Source organism: Hydra vulgaris, chromosome 13 (assembly GCF_038396675.1).
Source record: "Hydra vulgaris chromosome 13, alternate assembly HydraT2T_AEP".
NCBI lineage: Eukaryota > Metazoa > Cnidaria > Hydrozoa > Anthoathecata > Hydridae > Hydra > Hydra vulgaris.
The window spans coordinates 54,518,724-54,541,344 of NC_088932.1; the positions used below are offsets into that span (position 1 = coordinate 54,518,724).

General features: G+C 26.6%; 1 protein-coding gene across 1 annotated transcript; it reads right to left on the reverse strand.

Moving 5' to 3' along the window:
* Positions 1 to 1,875: 1,875 nt before the first annotated feature.
* LOC101240388 (CREB-regulated transcription coactivator 3) lies at positions 1,876 to 21,911 on the reverse strand. Its single transcript, XM_065816886.1, has 8 exons — positions 21,377 to 21,911; positions 14,889 to 14,966; positions 14,692 to 14,779; positions 14,453 to 14,540; positions 9,333 to 9,391; positions 9,079 to 9,128; positions 6,398 to 6,456; positions 1,876 to 3,260 (listed from the first exon to the last, which is right to left on the reverse strand). Exons 1-8 carry the CDS (start codon positions 21,560 to 21,562, stop codon positions 2,447 to 2,449), a joined length of 1,422 nt encoding a protein of 473 aa, XP_065672958.1. The 5' UTR covers positions 21,563 to 21,911; the 3' UTR covers positions 1,876 to 2,446.
* Positions 21,912 to 22,621: the final 710 nt, after the last annotated feature.

Sequence of the window (22,621 nt, forward strand, 5' to 3'; positions counted from 1 at the left end):
TAAAACAGACATCATAACTATCGATAAAAAAAGAAGTTAAAAACAATGTCAAATTTAACTGGAACACTAAAAAGCAGGGCAACAAATACCTTGGCAAGTTCGGCAAGGATTTTCTATTCTACTATATTTGTATAATTTTTTCAACCTTAAGAAATGTGAGCGTGAAAGTAGGCAATTTCGATCAGGACTATCATGGTATGACTGAGGCTCAAAGGACGCATATTAAATTTAAGTTGCAAATTTATTTTATGAAAAACATTTTTACCAATGTTTACTATTTATGTTTTGAAAAAGATAGCTAATTATTACAGCGACAGTAATAAACCAAAAATAAATATGTAAGTGTCGTCAGAATATAAGTTTTAAATGCAAGTAAGACATTAGCAAAGATTTGCTAAAATGAATAGACAGATCATGATGCATAAATTACACGATGGAAAAATTAATGGTATAGCTTAGAGAGAATTGTTCATTATCGGCGATACAACTGTTCATTAGCATATGTTGTTAGAGGACACCACCATTCAATCATCTTTAAAGCATCAGTCGGAATCAAACAAGGGTCACCGATGTCGCTTTGGTTGTTATCAAGTCGAAAACACGATGAGCAAGATTGAAAATATACATCTTGGCACTTAAATAAATGGAATGAGTAAGTAATAACAACATGCGATTAATATATCATAGTATAATAAATGCTGATGGTTTATTAGTGTTGAACGATAGTTTGAAAAATCTACAAGATATAGTTAACATTGTGGATTTTTTTTTAAATAGTTATTAAGGTGTCAAAAGAAAGCCTAATGGCATTACAGATCACTGCGGAGAAGCATTTAGCCGGAAAAAGCCTCCTTCCTTACCAATGTCGCTTATTGGACTAGAGCCAGGATCGAACCTTGATTCTCTTGGTCAAAACATAGAAGAGGTATCTAAACTCAAATGATGTTGAGTAAAGAATAATGCAAAATAAGGTTTAATGGAATAAATGACTAATAGCAAAAAAGCACAGAGAGTGCGTTTAATTTATTACAAGTTGGAAAAGGTAATGTTGAAAGTAGAGCATATTTGAAGAGCTTATTTTTAAAGTATCCAGTAGACCTATTCATAGTATGAATTAAAACCCAAGACTAAATATACTAGATATCTAAAATCTGCAAACGATTGAAGCTACATACCACAAACAAGAACAATTATAAGTAACATTGATAATAAAATAACTAATAAAGTATTTCTATTGAAATTACTAAAAAACTAAAGAGTAAAACCATCGAGAAATACAAGACTTTGCACAAGAAATTACTCAAGTACAACCTTTTGAAAATATAATTGTATTGAAAAAGTAGTCATGAAAATTATTTTTTCTTTCGCAATTCATGAGAAGATAAAATCACTAACAAAAAAAAAAGTCCGAGTTTTTCTTTTTTGCTTTATTCAGTTTTTTAGCTACGTCGGATTAATGTTATGAAGAATCCTAGTTATAACTTGTTTTGCTTTGCAGTGGCTGTAGTATTTTATTTCTTTGTGAATTATTTATTTTATTTTGCAAAAATAATCTTTATGGCTGTTACTGAATATATAATCGTAGTATAAATATTAAATTTAATATTAGTTTAAGAAAGTAAAAAAAAAAGCATAATTGATACGATAAAGATTTTTTTATACAAGTTAACTTGATAAAATGTAATCATCTTTGTCAGATTCACTGCAAGCTAATACAAAAGCCTTTTACAAAATTTTCACTACAACGTAAAGTTTTAGATTTATGTGATAAATTTTAGTGACGTGTTTTTGCACATTTCTATAAAAAACTGTATTTTTTTAAATCATTGACAGTATAATTTTGTTTTATGTCCATCATATATAATATAATGTGAGTAATTTGAAAGCAAAAATTGTATTTAAAGTAAATTCTTATCTTTATGAAATACAAATCAGAGAATTTTATAAATTCAAAAGAAAAAAAAAAATTATACCACGCCAAACAGCTGAGGTATTAATAGACAATTAAAGCACTAAAAATAAGAAAAATATGAATTTGAAAATTGACCATGCTAACAACAACGTTTACAAGGTTTTAGAAAATATCCCAAGTTTTTTAATCAGAAGGTACTCCTAAAATTTAAAAACATTTACATTGGTAAGAAAATACTTATTTTGAAAATAAAACTTTAAGAGTAAAAATGAAATGTTTTGTCATAAAAATTAAAATTTAAAAAAAATCTAAATATCTAAATATTATTGTAAAGAAATTCATTTAAAGAAATTTACAAAAGATAACAACGCAAAAATTATCGCGTAGTTGGTAATCTAAATTCCATAGTTTGGTTCCACGAGGTATTTGATTATTCAATTGAATAATAAAAAGAAACTTTCATATAAACAAATATTTTGGAGAGTATATGTACACATGTGTTAATATAATGTGATATGTAAACATCACAGCAAATCAATGATAGTTCGCTCTTTCTAATCTGAATTGCTCTTCAGCGGATTGATCGACCAACTCGGTATTATCATCACTTAATATGCGCAAATCTAATGGATCGAGTGTTACTCCTACAGAATTCAAGTCTGCTTCGCTTAGTTCATTTGAATTTTTAAATTTCATGAAGTCAAGTGTTTGCCCGCAAACATTGTTATTGCCCAGCTGAGCTAAATTTTGCCTATAAATAGGTGACTTATTTGGATATTGGTTGTTTGAATAATAAAGATCATAAGAATTATCTCTACTATCAAATATATATGTAGATTGATTTTCAGCCTGCATTTGGTATTGTTGCAGTTGTTGCAAATCGTTCTGCAATGATGGATGCGAAGAAATCATATCATTACTTACCAATGGAGAAACCGTTTGATTGTTCCAATAAAACGGCTGAGATGAGACAGGAGACAAAGGAGTAGGGCATGGAGTAGATCGGGAGAGACCTCCAACCATAGTTAACTCATTTTTACCCAAATTTGGATATAAATTAATTCTACCTTTTTGTTCTCTATGAAATGTTTCAATTACGTCTGAATTAGGAGATAGCCCTCTATAAACTTGCTTACCGACAGGGCGACGTGGCACCAAATTATAAGGAGTCTGGAAAGCATTTCTTTGATCATCAATGTTTAGCTTGATATCTTGCTCATTGTCAATTGGATTTTGTATAGGAGAAGGAATAGAGAGATTAGAGAGGTCAGGCAACGAACTGGTATTAGCTTGTATTTGCACAGAATTTTGTGGTTTGCATTTATCACTAAAGTTCATTTTCATTGAGCTAAAAATAAAAAGTCGATATTAAAACATTTATTCTATTTATTCATTTAAAAAAATTAGAGAAAAAGAGAAAAGTAGAATAACTATAACTTTTTTTAAATTAAAAAAAGTTTAAAATTAAAAAAAAAAAAGATTTGTACGAAATTTTTGGAATAGCTAAAGTTCCATTTTTTAAAAAATTCTAATTCACTCTGAACAACCACTATTAGGTTGGGAGTTACTAGGAAAAAAAAGAAGCGTTAAAGAGCAAAGAAATGGTTGACAGAAGACTTGTCAGTTGTATAAGTCAGGAAACATGAAGATGGGAGAGAGTTACTAAGGGGTGAAGTGCGAGGCTATATTAAATGCTTTACACAGTTAGCTTTACTATGCTAATTGATGAAGATTTTTTCATTTACCAAAATACTTTTATTACCATGTTTCATTTAGCTGCGTACTGTTTTATTCACCTATATCTAGTTTTATACTTATGATTCCCTTGAATAGTTACAGCATACTTTGATTATCTTCAAACTTATTTAGCTTTTATTTATGAGACAGGATTCCTTTTTAATAATAATAATATATTTACAGTTTTTTTTAATTTCTTACTTTATTTCTTATTAAAGAACAACTCACTACTTAATTAAATGAAATAAAATTATTTCTTTAATATATATATATATATATATATATATATATATATATATATATATATATATATATATATATATATATATATATATATAAAAAGCGTGTACACGAAATAAATGTGAAAGAATAAGCACGTCATTTTATTTCAGTGGTTGTATTAAAATCTTTTAAATTGTTTTGTATTTTGTTTACAAAGTGTTGTGCTTTCAGAAAAATGTTAGTTTTTGGATTTAACTTGAAATTAGTTTTAAAAACGACAAAAGAAGAAGACGTAAGAGAAAAAATTAAGCACAAATATTTACAAAATCCTAATAGTTGCTACAATTCAATAGCAAAATCGTTGCAAATACATCCATAAACCGTTAGTCGTGTTATTCAACGTTTTTCACAAACAAAATCGATCAAACGCAAATCTGGTGGTGGAAGAAAGGAAGGTTTTAAAGATATAAAACTAGTTAGAAAATTGGTTAACAGTTTTAAGAATAACCCAAGCCTTTCACTAAGGGAACGCGCAAAAATATATGCATTTTCTAACAGTTTAGTTGCAAAAGTTAGAAACAAATATGGTTTTCATTCTTTCAAAGCACAAAAATGCCCAACCATTCTGAAACTCAACAAAAAAGTGCAAGAACCTGTGGCAGAAATTAGAATACACAAAATATGACAAGTTTGCTAAAAAAGATTTGATTTTGACGTGACAATGGGAAGCTTTGATGGAGCCGAGTTGTGTGAACTGGTAGGCTTTTTTATTTTATACACCATCAGCCAAGAATATGGATTAAGCACCAACGGTTTATATAGAGATGATGGGCTTTGCTGTTTCAATGGTATTAGTGGACCGCAATCGGAAATAATAAAGAAAAACCTTATCATTCTTTTTAAAGAAAAATTCAAACTAAATATAACAATAAATTTTAATTTAAAAATTGTTAAATTTCTTGACGTTTCACTCAACTTGTCTGACAATTCTTATCAGCCATATAGGAAAGCAGGTGACATCCCATTATATATCAATGTTAATTCGAACCATCCTCCAAACATTCTTAAAGCTATTCCCTTAATGATATCTAATCGTATAAGAAGTATATCTTCAAGTAATGAAGTTTTTAACCAAGCTGCTACTTTTTACAACAGTGCCCTCAAGTCTAGTGGATTTAAAGTAAATATTACTGACGTTGCCAATGATTCTATAAAAGTTGCAAAATTACGTGCACAAAATATTATTTGGTTCAACCCTCCATTTTCAAATAATGTCAAGACAAATGTAGCCAAACTTTTCCTAAATTTAATGGATAAAAACTTCCCAAAATCTTATAAATTCCATAAGCTGTTTAATTGAAACAACCTGAAGGTTAGTTATAGTTGTCTTCCAAATATTTGCAACATCGTCACTTCACATAACAATAAAATTTTATCAAATTCTTCAAACCTTAATGCTCCAACATGCAATTGCGACAGATTAATTTATGTCCACTTAATGGAAAATTTTTAATTAAAAATGTTATCTATTTATGTAATGTTAAGACAAATCCGCAAGATGAAGGTAGATATTATACTGGGCTTACAAAAAAAACTTTTAAAGATCGCCTTTACAAGCACAATAATTCCTTTCATTATGAAAGTGGGTCAAACTCTACTGAACTTTCTAAATTTGTGTGGAGTGTTAAAAAGAAAGATTTAAATCCTGTCCTTTTGTGGAAAATTTTAGACCAGGCTGAACCGTTTAAATCTGGTGGTAAGTCATGCAATTTATGCTTGATGGAAAAATATCATATAACTTCATCCCCATTGCCTTTACTAAATAAGCGAAACGAACTTGCGTCTAAGTGTCGCCATGAAAACAAATATATGATGAATAATTTTAATGTCATCAAAGAAGACACTCCGCTGTATTTTTAATATATTTTTTTTGTCATAGTTTTTTTGAGATTTGTAACATCTGATGATCGCTATTTGCGTGAAACTCTGAGTAATGTTTTAAATAAATCGAGTGTTATAATTATTTAGTTTTTACTATATACTGCTCTACTTTGGTATTGAGTACTCTTTAACAAGAAATATGTACACAATTACTACAATATATATATATATATATATATATATATATATATATATATATATATATATATATATATATATATATATATATATGTATATATATATATATATATATATATGTATATATATATATATAATCTTTGAAAGTCATTTTCTTGTTATACGTTAAAATATGGGTAGAATTCAATAAATGCGGCTGCGTATTTATTAAATTCTAGCCATATATATATATATATATATATATATATATATATATATATATATATATATATATCGTATTTGCATTAATCCTGATTTTTTCGCAAAAAAAAATACGGTCAACGCTGTCAAAAACGGTCAAGAATAGCCCCAGTATATATATATATATATATATATATATATATATATATATATATATATATATATATATATATATATATAATGACTTGATGTAACTATATTACTTACTTGTTGAATGCTTGTACTTCACTATCATTTTTAATGGATGGTGATGGCTTCTGAATTAACTAAAAAAAAATTGTTTATGATAATAAATTATCATAATTATATAATAAATATATTTAACTCAATATGTACTTAATTGGTAAAACCAGTGCCAGACTTAGAGTTTGCAAGGAAGTATGCAAATAATTTTCTTTAAGGATATTTTAACAACTTAGAAACCAACATCTTTGTATTTGCATCAATCCTGATGTCCTGCAAATAGGGGTAATTAAAGTACCCTTGCAAATGGGGGGTGATTTCTTACTTTAATAATTACCTTGTCAAAATGCATTTTTTAACCTTTTTTAAAGTTTCAAAGAAAAAATTTCTAAGAAAATTTTTTTATTATTATTGATACAACTCTGGAAAGGCAACAATGATAGAGATCTGGCTGGATGATAAGGTTATTAATACAGCCTTTTGCTGCTGACAAAAATATGATTGTGTAATGCTATAGTTTAAGACTTGAAAGAGACTGCATATAGCTGCATAAGCTTCAGCCTGGTATTTTGTATGAGACAATTAACTTATACATAACATTCACATGCATTGCTACCTAGTTGAAAATTAACTTTTATCCATTAAATGATCATTGATATTTTTAATGAAATTTTATTCCTTTGCAGATATACTTCAAACTAATTTAGTAAGATAATAACTTAATTCAATAACATGATAATTATTTTTAAAACTATATTAAAATAATAACAACAGGCATACTCCAGGTTGGCACATTAAGGTTAATCTACACATTAAACTGATCAGGTTTATTACCTGTTACAAAGTTAATATTTAAAAAAAAGAAAAAAAAAAGTAATGATGACTGAGTCATCGTCACACTATAATGAAAGAATATAATGATCAGGGACGAACCCAGACCTGTTTTGGTACAGTAAATTTAATTTTTGAATGAATGAACTTTTGATATTTAGCTCACTGTTATTTTACTTTAGAAAAACGAAAAAACAAATCAAAAACCTTTATAGAAAGTTTTGTTTCTCTTCATATTCTTTTTGACTTGAATGATAAAAATAATGATTACAATAACTTAATAAAAGTTTTATTAAGTCATTTTTTTAAATATATAGTTTTATTATATATAGTTATAGTCATTTTCAAACTTTAATGTCTTTATTTTGAAAAAGAAAAAGACTTTACTTTTTACACAACTTTACGACGAAGGGAAAGAGGCTCAAGCTTAGCAGATAGAGCAGGTCTAACTACATTTACAATTAGGGTTTTTGGACCTTGTCTAGAAGAAAATAAGTATCATTAGAAGAACCAGCCCAAATACAACAACAGTATTCCTTACAGGGACAAATAAGAGATTTGTAGAGGTGGATATGAAATCAGGAGTAGGAAAATGGCAAACACAATAAAGAAGTCAACCTTAACAGATGTTAATTTAGCGATTGATTGTATATTGTATATAATCCTTTTTTGTTAAAAATACCTTAAAAAAAATTTCAACAAAAACCATTAAAAAATGTTTTTTTTAATTTTTTGTTAAAAAATAAAAATTTTTATGCAACAAAACTTAAAATAAAAATTTTTGTATAAAAATTGTATCATTTTAGAAATTTAAAAAAAATTTCACTTCTTTTGAGACCCAATATGATATACATTTAAAAACGTTGCAAGTTTCAGACTTAAGGTGGCCCCCCTAAATCTCATTCAATCTTGAAAAAATTTAACATAGTTGTTTGTGAGAACCAATAGAAAGTTTAAAGATTAGGGACAGATCAATTTTTGAAAGTATGGGGCGTTTGATGCACCCCAATATACGGTTTTCACGAAAGGTCAGAAATAAACAATAATCCAAGAAGTCATAAAAAAGAGGACTCAGTGAGAAGGTTGCCATTCATTAATATAGGAATGTTGACAGTATTGTTATAGTTGTTTGTAACAAGTAACTGAGTTTTGTTGGAGTTAAAATGAACAAGCCACTGCGAGTCCCAATCTGTTACAGAAGTGAAATCAGATTCAAGATTAGCTACCTGCTCTAAGAGATCGAAAAAAGAACACTGTTGAGAAGAAGAGAAGGCTGTTGAGAGAAGACTGTGTCATGACAGGAGATTAAAGTTGAGTCATCAGCAAAAAGAGCTATGTTAGATGTAAGGTTGTTGGAAAGATTGTTAATGTAGATAAGAAACAAAACAGAACCATTGATAGAACCTTGAGGTAACCTAGAAGTTACTGGAAATAAAGAGTGTTGGCCAAAGTACACCATATGAAACAAACTTAAGGAGAAGACCAGAATGTTTTGTCGAAAGCTTTAGACAAAGTTTGGCATTCTGGAAGGACAAGAACAGCCATAAGATTACATTTATCAAGTTATGTAAGTACATTTACTAAGGACTTTTTTATAAACTAAAAAAGCACTTAAAATAAATATTTAAGTACGCACCCTTTTTAATTATATATTTTTCTAATCATTAAGTTTACTGTTATTATCTCTTTTTATTAAAAAATGCCTTAAAGCACTGTGAAAATTATAACCCTTAAAAAAAATATTATCCAAAAAAAACAGCACTACCCACAATTCAACTCTGGGCTTGTCACTAACGATGGTATCATATTAACTTTGGTTTTAACAAATATGTTAAAAATAATGATAAAATTAGGATTAAAGAAAGCATTATTACCCTGAGTCCATTATTACTTGATGAAGTTCGGTGTTGCATTTGTGGAGAAGCTAATGAAGTTAAAAAATAAACATTAAAAGAGCGCACATGAACTAAAGGATGCAGCAAATAATAAAACAAATCCATAGCTTAAAAGCAAATCTGTTTATAAACAAGTCAAAATAAATTATTTTAAAAATAAAATATTTTAAAATTTAAATAAAAATATTTTAAAAAGAAATTATTTTTAAAAACATAAAATAAAAAAATATTACTGCTAGTTTTTTTGGGAAGTTGTTGCAATGCTTGCTGAATTGCAGAATCTGAAAAGGTTCTAAATGAAAAATAAATATAAAAAAAATATATGTGCATATATATATATATAAATATATATATATATATATATATTATATATATATATATATATATATATATACATATATATGTGTGTGTGTATATAATATATATATATATATATATATATATATATATATATATATATATATATATATATATATATATATATATATATATGTATGTATATATCTTATACTGCTGATTAAGGTTAGCAGTCTGATGTCATACTGAAATAGCCTGCTGCTGGGGGCTTCGGTACATACATCGACTGACAAACAGCCTGACTAGTGATGTTACTAGTATGACTAGTGATAGTGATACTAGTGATGTACCGATTGCACTTTTTCGGCCGATACCGATGCCGATGGATGGGAAAAGGCCAATACTGATGAATTATCTATAATTTATCTTGAAAATATAAAACCATACAACTTTAAATCATGTAATCTTTTTTAATGAATCAGCACTGGTAAACTTTAAATTTCATATTGGTAATACTTGGACTCAAATTAGAGTCAAACCATTATTTTAAAAGATATTAGAAAAACTCAGTTAAAAAAATATACATTTTTTATCTTTTTTTTTACTATGAAAAGTAAACTTTCAAAAAATAAAAACAATTTTCAAGGAACCCTTTTCATTTTATCTTTAAAAAGAAAATGAAATTTAAAAAGAAAGCCCTTTTTATTTCATTTTTAAAAAGAAAAATCATAAGCAGTTTACTTGGAATTCTTTATTAATTTACTAGTAATTTAGATATCTAAACAACAACATATGTTGTTTAGATATCTAAACTATTTTTAGATAATTAAGTTGTTTTTATAATTATTTTACTTTGTGATGATCTATCCCCACCATGTCCCTGGTAGTGCTGCGATAAACTCGTTTCTCAAGCCTTTATTGTCAAGGTTTGTGTTTCGGAGTTATAAAGTTGAGAGAGGGTTGTAACCAAGTCTAAGTAGCCTCTTCGATTGCAGTGGCCTTGGGGAGGTGAATTGAAATAAAACAAAAATAACAAATAAAAATATAGAAATATAGTAGGTTATACTTGAACACAAATAGATAAAAATGCTTAAATAGGTTAAATAACACAAAATAAAATTATTCTAAAAACAACACAATGGTAGTAAAAGTATAGGTACATTCAGCTGTTAAATTAAAGCTTATAAATATCATCTTAAGAATAAATAATATTGCCTGTAAACAAAGTCAAAATAAAAATATATCAAAAAAATTCTAAGTAATCCATAAAGTCTAGTTTATTTATTATTATCATAATGCAGGATGAAAATATTAAAATGCCATCGGTTGGAAAATCAGAAAATGAGGCAGATGCCGATTGTGCAAAAAATTGGCCGATTAAGCTGATGCCGATACTGATGCCGATTAATCGGTACATCACTAATAAATATGCTACAATAGATATATATATAGCCTTCTCAGTAAGCGCGTGCGATTGCACGCCTAGTTTGCTCATGCCTTAAGTAATTTTTTAGATGTTTTTATATAGTAAGCATTTTAAGAAATTGCAGGAAAATAAAGCTATAAGAAACTAGAGAGAATAAAACAGCAATACTCAAAACTAAGACTATATGAAATAGTAAATCTAAATAAAATAAGCTAAAAAAAGTTGAATATTAAAAAAAAAAAAAACGTCAAAAAAATAATATACCTAAATATTTTATTGTTTATGTTTTCATATTTTTAGGGCATTTGTTATTTTCCACTACCAAAATTGATGTAAGTCGAGGAAAAAAGCAGATAAAAATATAACAAAAATAAAAACATTTTTTGATATACAATTTATTTGTGACTTGTTAGTCACTATATTAAGAAAACACTTTGTTATTTGCACTAGAAATATAGACAATTTTGAAATTTGTTTTTCAAATATTTTTGCAAAACTTTACTGTTTTTATCAATGCACAGGAAAGCGAGATGCAATTTGTATGAAAAAAAAACTTTTTTTAACAACTTTTCCATGTAAAAAAATAAGTCATTAATATTTATATTTAAATATAAAATATTTGTTTGTTTTCACTACCCCCATTGAAATAGTATGCACTTTGATTGGATTATACAAATTGTGCATTTAAACCCGCTAGTTTATTTCCTAATAAACTATTGTTATTGACAAAAAATTGTTACTTAACTTTATAACATAATATTTAGAAGCCTATTTAAAATTTTTCTTTAAGTCTTTAAAAACATTTTTTCAAAGAGAGCAATTTTAATGTTCATTATCTCTAGTAATTTATATTAATGTTGGCAACCGGGCAATATAAAAGAAACTATTTCAGACATGCATTAAATGCAGTAAATACATTTATAAAAGAGCTTTTCCATCATTACAAAATTTATTAATCAAATAATATATTTTACAAATAAATAGCAATTTAATTTCTTATTTTCCTATTATAAAAGTATTAAGAGAAAAATGTCAAACAACAAAAACATTTTTAAAAGCGAAGACAACAAAACGAATAAAAATAAGAAAAAAAATTAACAAAATTTCTCATAGTTCTAGCGTATATAGCAAATCAGTTTCTTAATTAGGGGTTGTCCATAAAGTATGTATGCAAAAAATTTAGAAATTTAAACCCCCCTGGGTACTTTTAGGTACGCTTTTGAAAAACACTCCCCCTCCACTTTTTTTTTTCAATAAAAAAGTTTTATATAAATTTAAAATATGTATAAATTTTTTTTTTTTTTTTTTGTAATTCACCTCCCAAGGCCAAGAAGGCTACTACAAATAAGGAGGCTACTTGTGGTTATAACCCTCTCCCAACTCTATAACTCCGAAACACAAACCTTGATGAACAAGGCAGCTGTGCGGAGAAACAAGTTTAGCGCGGTACTACCAGGGATGTGGTGTGTTTCGAAATCGGAACCTCTCGCTTATGAAGCGAGCGCTCTACCACTACACCACTGCCGCATATGAAGAATGTAGAAATATTTTTTAAATACATCGCTTTTAAAGTTGATCATACCCCTTACCCATCAATTACTTTATTGAACCCTTTTTACAGATCCCTCAACCTCTTAGATACTTTATACAACGCCAAAGCCTATGGTTTCAGCACAGGATCCCAGTTTAAAAGACATATATATCTTCAAATATATATATTTATATCTTAGGGAGGCTCATAAAACAATATTATTTAAAAATGTCTGCTAGTACCCTCTAAATGTGTTCTATGTAATAAATAATTACTAAATTTAAAAAATTTTCATTATAATATTTTAGGGGTTGCTTAAGACCCTTGAACATCATACAGGTCCCTAATATTGTGAAAAAAAAAGTTTTTCAAAAGCATATCCTGTTGGGTATGAAAAGAAGCAAAATTTTATAAAATATTCAAAAACAATAATCATTTTATATAAAGATTACTAGTTTTAATTTAATCGTTTAAAAACTGTCATTTTTTAACAACAACAAAAAAAGTACATACTTCTAGAGTTTTTTAAATTAATTTGTGTTTCCATAAACTTTTTTTATTACTTTTAAAATATTTATAAAATTTTGCTTCTTTTGAGACCCAACATGATATGCTTTTGAAAAACGTTTTTTTCAGATTAGGGAACTGTATGATGTTTAAGGGTCTTGAGCAACCCCTAAATTTAGTATTTATTTATTACATAGAACACATTTAGAGGGTACCAGCAGACATTTTCAAATAACAATAATATATATATATATATATATATATATATCTATATATATATATCTATATATATATATATATATATATATCTATATATATATATCTCTCTCTCTCTATATATATATATATATATATCTATATCTATATATCTATATATATCTATATATATATCTCTATATATATGTATATATATATATATATATACATATATATATATATATATATATATATATATATATATATATATATATATATATATATATATATATATATATATATATATGTATATATATATATATATATATATATATATATATATATATATATATATATATATATATATATATATATATATATATATATATATATATATATATATATATATACCTATATATAAAATAGACGAATCAAATAAAAATAAACTTTACTTAGGGTTGACATTTTTTTCAGGCACCCCTCTTCAGTAAGTGTGTAAAAAAAACGAGTCTTACGCGAGATCAGCAATATTGAAATTAAAGCCTAAAACCCAGTACAGTAGCCCATGGGGTAAAATAGGCTACCCATACCCCCAATTTGGGTAAAGGGGTCCAGCAAATTTAGGGGCTCTTCAAAAAAGGGGTTGCCTGAAATACAAGTCTGCCTTACTCAGGGCCAGCATATAAGGGGTGGCATATGCGTGCATAGAGGGAAACTATACCCTCGACTTCCCAATACCATACATCCTTTTATGTTGCCAAACTAGGACCCTAACTCAAAATTTTAATCTACTATTGGTTAGCTGGTTAATTATGATAAATTAGAAAAACAAAGTACATACTTTTAATTAAACCTTTCCCTCCTCCCCCCCCCCCCCTCATACACTTTTGTATGCTATTTGAAGACCCTCCTTTTCCCTATGAGTGTACATACTTTATAGATGACCCCTTATACAGGCTGTAAAAAATCGTGAATAAATTGCATATTAAAACTTTTAACTGTTGCTAAAGTTTTATAAAAGATATTTTTTTTCATAAACTTGCATCAAATTCAGTAGCTAAAAACAGCAACCACTCAAAAAAAGAATACAAGTTGTATAAAAATTTTATAAATTTTTTTTTTTTGATTTTCTCTTTTTAATTATTAAATTTTCTAGTTTAAATAAAATTTGATACTTCCTTACAATTTTTTTTCCTTATTTAGGATTGCTTTTTTTTCCTCAGTAGATAAAAAGTAAAAAAAAAAATTATCAAAAGAAAAACTAGATATAAAAATGAATTTATATTCCAGGAGAAATCTAAAAACAACAAGCAAAAAAAAAAAAGTGAATAATGTTCCACATCATTTTGTAGTTATGTCTTTTTGTAAAAGTTAATATTTTAAATTCAAAAATATACCTTCTCCATAATTGAACTCCATCTCCCTGCTCTGCAATACTAGCTGCTGGTTGAAGTGAGTTTGTTCGATAAGGAGCTGAAACAGTATCTAACACAAAACAGCATTTAAAAGATATTTACTCACAAAAGCAATTTAAATGCAAAAACAATTTACAATCAAAAAATCTAAAAGGTGTTGTTTAAACAACACCTTACATATAAAAGTGATATATTACACTCTATATGTAATAACAACTTACAAGATCTCTTTGCTTTTGTAGGAAAAATTGGACCAGGGTAACCATTCTGATGATTGTTATAGGGCTCATTTAAGCCTGGAAAAGAACTCTAAATAAACAAAAAAGTTAAAAAATAAAATTAAACAGTAAAGTTAAAATCATTTTTTTTTTTATAAAACAAAATATCTGAAAATAAAATCATACATATGCACTACTACCTGTAAGTTAATTTGATTAAAAGAGGTATTGACATTGGGGAGTGAACCACCTTTGTATTTCTGTCTCATTTTCATGTACTAAACATATTAAACAACTTTAATGAATTTCGAATGGAATGAATTATCAATTTTTAAATTTAAATCAATTAAATAATAAAATTTAATTAAATTATTAATAAAAAAAGTAATGATTACTATCCATATTAAATAATATTATTCATAATAGCTAATTAAAATAAAAACAAAAACAAGATTTTTTATATTAACTAATTATACAACAAAGAAAGAGTAAGGAAACGGTTGAAGAGCAAGGAATTGGTTGGCAAAATACTTGAAAAGTTTAATGTTGTATAAGTAGGTTGTATGAAAATAAGTTTTAATTGATGGAACTAGAGTTGATGGCATGTTTGAACAGCAACCATGATAATATTTGTAGGAAAGAGAAAGTTTTGACTACAATATGTTTTGGGACCTTGTCTAGAAGAGAAAGAATATCATTAGATGAATCAGCCCAAATATGACAACAGTATTCCATACAGGAACAAATAAGAGATTTATAGAAGTAAAGGATGGAATTGGGAGAAAAGAAATGCCAAGCAGTATAAAGAGAGGCAACCTTAGCAGATGCTATCTTTGCAATGTATTGGATATATGCTTCTCATGAGAGGTCACTAGCGCATGATAATTTAAGAAGACATTAAGTAGAGAACTAAGTGAGAGTGTTACCATTTATCAATATAGGAAAGTCAACAATATTGCGATTATATATACATATATATATATATATATATATATATATATATATATATATATATATATATATATATATATATATATATATATATATATAATCGCAATATATAATCTATAATATATATATATATATATATATACATATATATATATATATATATATATATATATATATATATATATACATATATATATATATATACATATATGTATATATATATATATATATAAAAAACTCATTTTTATATCTAGCCTAGGCCGTATATATACAGGCATTGTGATAAATAAAAATGTCTAATGCTTTTGTTATGATTATATAACGTAAGTGACATAAACATTTAACTACTCCAGAATGTAATTTCTTCAGTACATTTCAGATATTTCTATATATTTTTAAGTATTTTAAAAGAGTTAGTTATACTAGTATTTTGTTGCATTATATTTTGATAGTCTTGCACTTTATTAATTTCTATGATGATTGATTTTTTTATGTGTGCCAAATAGTAAAAAAAAATCATTACTTTACCTTTTCTTAAGACACCGCAACAACCAAAAACTAAATTTAAAATATTTCAGAAGTTTAACGTGTAGTATTTGAGATATTGCATTTTTAAAGTATTTTTTCAAAGCTTTTACATATTGGTATCAAATCTTATATCACTTAGTTTGTAAAAAAAAATTATTTTTAATTTCTTGAATTTGTTATCTATAGTTATTAAACAAATAAAAATTTCTAGGGAGCTATATTTGTTTTTTTGATTGAAAAATGGACCAATGAAAACATAAAACTAATCCCAGTTTGCTATTTTTGTTTAATTGAGAAGCCATCATTGAAATGGAAAGGAATTTATTTTTATCGTGCAAGCTGTAAAATTTTTAAAGCATATTTACCAGATTTAGCAGATTGTTTAGATGTTTAGCCTACTGCTTCCCATTCACTAAAACTATTGAAAGCATGATGGGGTACTTTGACATTTATTGCACAAGTGCGATTTATTGATTATGTGCAACAAGTCTTTATGCTGCCCTAATTAATAGAAACAGTGGCCTTCCTACAATTACAAAAGAGTATGCAAACATTAAAGAGGATTGGTTTTCTATTCATAAAGTATTGAAATTTATTATCTTTTATTCTAATGGCTGAATCAATAATAAATTATTTGTCGGGTTGGTTTGGCAACGTTGTAAATAAAATTTTTTATATTAGGAGAATTAAGAAAAAAATCTTTTAACTTTTTTAACTTTTAAATGTTTTATTAAAACTATTTATATTATTGTTTTTTTATTTGTTTATATATACTTTTTTTTAGATGATGTATAAAAATACATAAATAACAAAAAAAAAAAAATCATAAATATTCTTATTTAGACATTAAAAAAAAAAAGAAAAAAAGATTATTTGCTATTCTCCTAATAATAAGAAAAATCAGTTAGAACCTTGTCAAACCAAAGTTAAAAGTGTTAAATTTCACCATGGGATTAAGCCTGTCAAATATCCTTGTTTCAAGGCTTTAATCCCATGAAAAACATTAATGCCAAAATATTAGGATATGACAAGCAAAATTAAAGAGTGCAATCTTTAATGGCCCTGGATATATATCTTCCTGGCACAATGACAGATTTACAGCATGCAGCTTGGCTTAACTTTTGTTCTGTAGCTGTTTCTTTATGATTAAAAAAACAATTCATGTAGTGTTTTTTTTTCTTCAATAAATATCATACACAAAATTTTTTTCTTTTTTTAATGTTTTCTTGACTCATAGATTATACAGCTTTGTCAGAGGCTATTCTAGACTGTTTTCGATAGTGTCGAAAGTATTTGGGCGCCTCCCAAATAAAAATTTGAGGACCTTTTTTTTTTTTAAACATTTTTGAAAACCCATTGATTTCCGCTAAAGTTTGCCAGAGCGAGGGAGTACCCCCGCCCAAATTTTTTTCCTTGAATAGGAAAATCACTCTATTTGAAATATCTTTTTAATATTTAGCACTCTTTTACGACTATGAGTTTTGTTTTACTATTATAATACTAAACAGCCTTAAATATCTATACATACATACATACATACATATATATATATTAGGCTGGGGTGAAAATTAAAGTTTGGTCTATCAAAGAATATTTTGTTGCGTCTAACTGTAAACGAACAAAAAATATTTAAAATATTAATATAAGAAATGGGAAACTGCCCCATTTTGACCCCTAAACATCAGACAGGTCCCTAATACTATAGAAAAAAAATTTCTTTAAAAGTATGTTATGTTAGGTCTCAAACGAAGCGAAATTTTATAAAAATTTCAAAAATAACAATCAGGTTTTATAAAAACATCAAAAATAATTGACTAAAAAACACTGTGAAAAAAAATTATTTTTTTAATTATGTTAAAAAACAGCAGTTTTTATGCATTAATATGTAAACTAATAATCTAAATACAAAATAATTATCATTTTTAAGATTTTTATAAAATTTCGCTTTATTTGAGACCCAACATGACATACTTTTGAGGAAATTTTTTTTCTATAATATTAGGGACCTGACTGATGTTTAAGGGTCAAAATGGGGCACTTCCAGTAAAGCATTTTTACTTTTTACAAATGCTTCTGGTTTCATACATGGATTGGCAAATAATTGGTTTGTTGTGATGAAATTCACACTTCTGTTTATTTTCACCCCAGCCTAATATATATATATATATATATATATATATATATATATATATATATATATATATATATATATATATATATTTATATACACACACACACACACACACACACATATATATATGTATATATATATATACATACATATATATATATATATATACATACATATATATATATATATATATATATATATATATATATATATATATATATATATATATATATATATATAATGCTAATAATATATCTTAACTCAATATTTCCTTAAAAACAACTTTTTATTTCAAAATCTCCACCTAACTTACTACTATTTAGTGATACTTTGTTAAAATTAATACTGATCTAATAGAGCAAAGGAAGCCAATACAGATAGATGAGGAACACAATAGCCAGAATAAGGATCAGGGTGAGTTTAGTCAGTAAGTTAACCTTGTAGTGTATGAATACATTTTAAGTAAGCCAAGTCTGATCTTATTTTAATAAGCATCTACATCATTTTATGTTTATCACAGAATTTAGTAACAAAGCAGCATAAGTTTGGGTAAAGCAAGCTGTCTTGGCAAATGAATTAAGCCTTAACTTGGTTCGCTTGATAAACATGGTCTATGTTATTTACCTTTTAACAAGTACAAACAGGGGCTCTTGCCAGAGATCAGGAATGTAAAAAAAATTCCTAAAAAGATATTGGAGGTTGCAAGTGAAAGTGTTCAAAGGTATGTCAAGTCTTTTCCCACTGTACTGGCTCATTATTGTTGAGAAAATGTTGCAGGCACTTATTTTGAGAGCTCACTAACAGTTACCAAAATTTATAAACTGTATGTAGACAAATGCAACAGTGAGGCAGTTAAGCCAGAAAAGCAATGGCTATATGGAGATTTATTTCATTAAGAGTGTAACATTAGATTTCCAATATATTTATTTTATAAAAAGAATAATACTAGATTTAACATAAGAAGAGTATAAGATTAGATTATTTGATAATTGTGAGTTATTTAAGCAGTTAGGAAATACAATCACAGAAAAATAGGCTGAGGATCATTTAGAACACAATTTTGTCAAACTGCAAAAGTTAGATAGAAATAGCACAAAAGATATGACTCTAAGTTATAGAATCTTCAAGGTGTACTAACTTGTCCTCAGTCCACCATGTCTATATTTTATTACAAACATAAATTTGCAATGTACTACTTGATAGGCTGTGATATGGACCCAAAACAAGGTTATTACGAGCATTGGAATGAAGCAATAGTATGTAGAGGGGAATGAAATTCCCATTTACCTCCTAGCTATGCCTTAAACAATAGTTCATGATAAGAGATTACTAGCATTAGATTGTCAACAGATGCTTGTTTTCCTCAAAATAAAAATCATATAATGAGCACAGGTATATTGGAATTTCTGAATTTGGGCAAACATAATATCAAGAAAATCCATCAAAAGTATCAGAAATATGGCCACAGTTGTTAACGAGGTGGACACAACCCATAGTGTTTTAGATAAACGTCTGAAGAATGTAGATCTCCATAGCCCATTAGCAATCATTAAAAGCATTGTTCATTGAGATGCAAAGAAACCTTACAAAAAAATTCAACTAAAAGCAGTAAAATTTAAGACTGTCTCAAGCTCTTTCCATAAGCTAAATCCATTTGGAAACAAATGTTGACCAGGAAAAAGTTAAAGATACCAAATCACTTTATAAATTTTTTGCACCAGTTGACAAAAGAATCTGGGAAGTCAACTTAAAAAATCAGGGAATGGTACAATCTTGATCAGAAAGCGAATCGCTTAAATTTTTATGTACCGACGCTTATAGACCTTGCTTTTTAAATGTTAAGTTGAACATAACTATACATACTTTGAACTTTCTAAATGTAAAGGTAGAATGTATAAAGTAAATATTGTTATTTTTGACCCAACCACTACTAATATGGTTATTTACACCATATTTTAATTACCTGTTCCTATTTATCATACTTAAGTCTTACTCTTACTAATGTTTATGAATTATTTGATGCTCTTCATATATTATGTAATGGTTACATTGGAAAAATATATCATAAGAAATAGATTATATAAAAATAGAGGTGAACCATGTATTTCCACTTTTTCAAAACATTTCACATATAAATATTCTAACATCATTTGTTATCTTTGACCTTTGTACTATATTATAAAAAACAATAACAACAACAAAATTTTTTTTCAAAAATTGCTGTTATAAGCATTTTTATAAAATGGAGTTAGAACACTTTGGTTTTAAAGCAGCTATATATATATATATATATATATATATATATATATATATATATATATATATATATATATATATATATTTTTTTTTTTTTTTACTGTAAATATAAATACTGCATATAATAATAATAAAAAAACTATGCCTTATTTAAAACATCAATTTTAAAATTTCAATAACATTTTTCGTTAAACTAAATTTTATTTTATTATTTGAGCTTTATCTTTAATTTCTAGCAAATGTCACTAAAAATTAGAAAGAACACTTATTATACTTAGTGCTGTAAGTTTTTCTTTAAAACTCATAACATGACAAATATGAGATATGAAAAAAAAAAATTATCACCAGGCTTGCTTTAACTAAACATAACATGTAACTTTCAATTGTCACACATACTATATTATTGTATGACATACAACTGGGACTTGAAACCAAACCATATCCAAGAACACTTCAAAGTGTTCCTTAAACACAAATTTTAATATGAGAAAAAAGGTAAAGTTTTATTAAAAGCTATACTTTAACCTAAACCCTAACTCAAATTATTGACAGATAACAATTAGTGTTAGGGTCAGGGTTAGGATTTGGTCTTTAATAATACTTATTTTGTGTAAAATTTTAGGAGGTGGTCTAAAATAGACGTCTACCCAAATAATAAAAAAACAGTTTATTCCTTTTTTGTTGATATGATAATAAGCTACCAAGTGCTAATTTAGACTTTAATCAAAACATAACTAAAATATAATTATCAAATTGACTGGTTTCTGAAATAATGAAAAAAAAAAAAAAAAATATTGTCAAAATAAATTGTATTTATCTTACATCAACATTTTGACTTCTCATAACTTGACCTTGTGGGTAATGAGGAGATATTGTTGTTAATGGAGGTGATATCCCCATCCTCGCATCTGAAACTTCTTGCATAATTTTATCGAAGGCAGCGTTAGCTTCTTCTTCTTTTCTGCGAATTATTTCAAGTTTATCTGCAAACTTTCTTGGGTTTGTCATTTTTAATAAATATGTAAGGATTTAACTGTAAAGCAAAAAAAGTTAATATAAAAATTGTAATTCTGGGATAAATTGTAACAGCCGCAAATTCATCATTTTGTAAACACAAGCTTAAAATGGTTTCTCGAAAGCAGTCTCGGTCCGATTTTTTTGTTAATTTTGAGGTTACGTTAAAGATCAGAGTCTGGCGCCAAACTTGCCACTTCTGTATTCACTTAGCTAAACGTATAGTAAATCGTGAATCGAATTAGAGCGTTTAATTTTTTTCAACGAGAATACGTACAATTAACTAATCAAAAACATAGCAAGTGGGCGTCTAACGCAAGTTATAAACGCAATTTTTATTTTTAACTCCAATCAGCCTAATTAAAATTATGTAAAGATAGTAAAATAACGGTTTTTTAAGATGCACGGAGAGTAAACCTTAAATCCAATTTTCTTTTTCTTTTAAGTCTTTAAACAAATATTTGGATCACTTTCCAGTTGTTTTTAAAATCGTTCAAAAAAGACGGAACCAGAATTAAATCTAATTAAAAACAAAGTTGTGTAATTGATACGCTTTCAGCGATTCCAAAAAGTTTATTATGTAATTGAATTTTTTTAAATTTATTTGGTTATTACTCATATTATATATATATATATATATATATATATATATATATATATATATATATATATATATATATATATATATATATATATATATATATATATATATATATAAATATATATAAATATATATATATATATATATATATATATATATATATATATATATATATATATATATATATTATATATATATATATATATATATATATATATATATATATATATATATATATATATACTTATACATATACATATATAAGTATATATATATATATATCAGGGGCGGATCTAGGGTGTCGCCTCGGACCTAAGGTGATGCGCGTGCATCAGTCTTTTTTCACTGCTAAATTTAGTGTATCTCTGCCAAGGGTACGATGGTGCAGGATTTATGGCAGGTGAATATAAAGGAGTTGCTTCTTGAATAAAAGCTTTTAACCATAATGCTTT

Coding starts and splice junctions, on each gene's coding strand:
- LOC101240388 (XM_065816886.1), bottom strand. CDS start 21,562: ATGACAAACCCAAGAAAGTTTGCAGATAAACTTGAAATAATTCGCAGA. Junction 14,780..14,888: donor TTAATCAAATTAACTTACAG/GTAGTAGTGCAT, acceptor TTGTTTATTTAG/AGTTCTTTTCCAGGCTTAAA. Junction 9,129..9,332: donor ACTTCCCAAAAAAACTAGCA/GTAATATTTTTT, acceptor TAACTTCATTAG/CTTCTCCACAAATGCAACAC.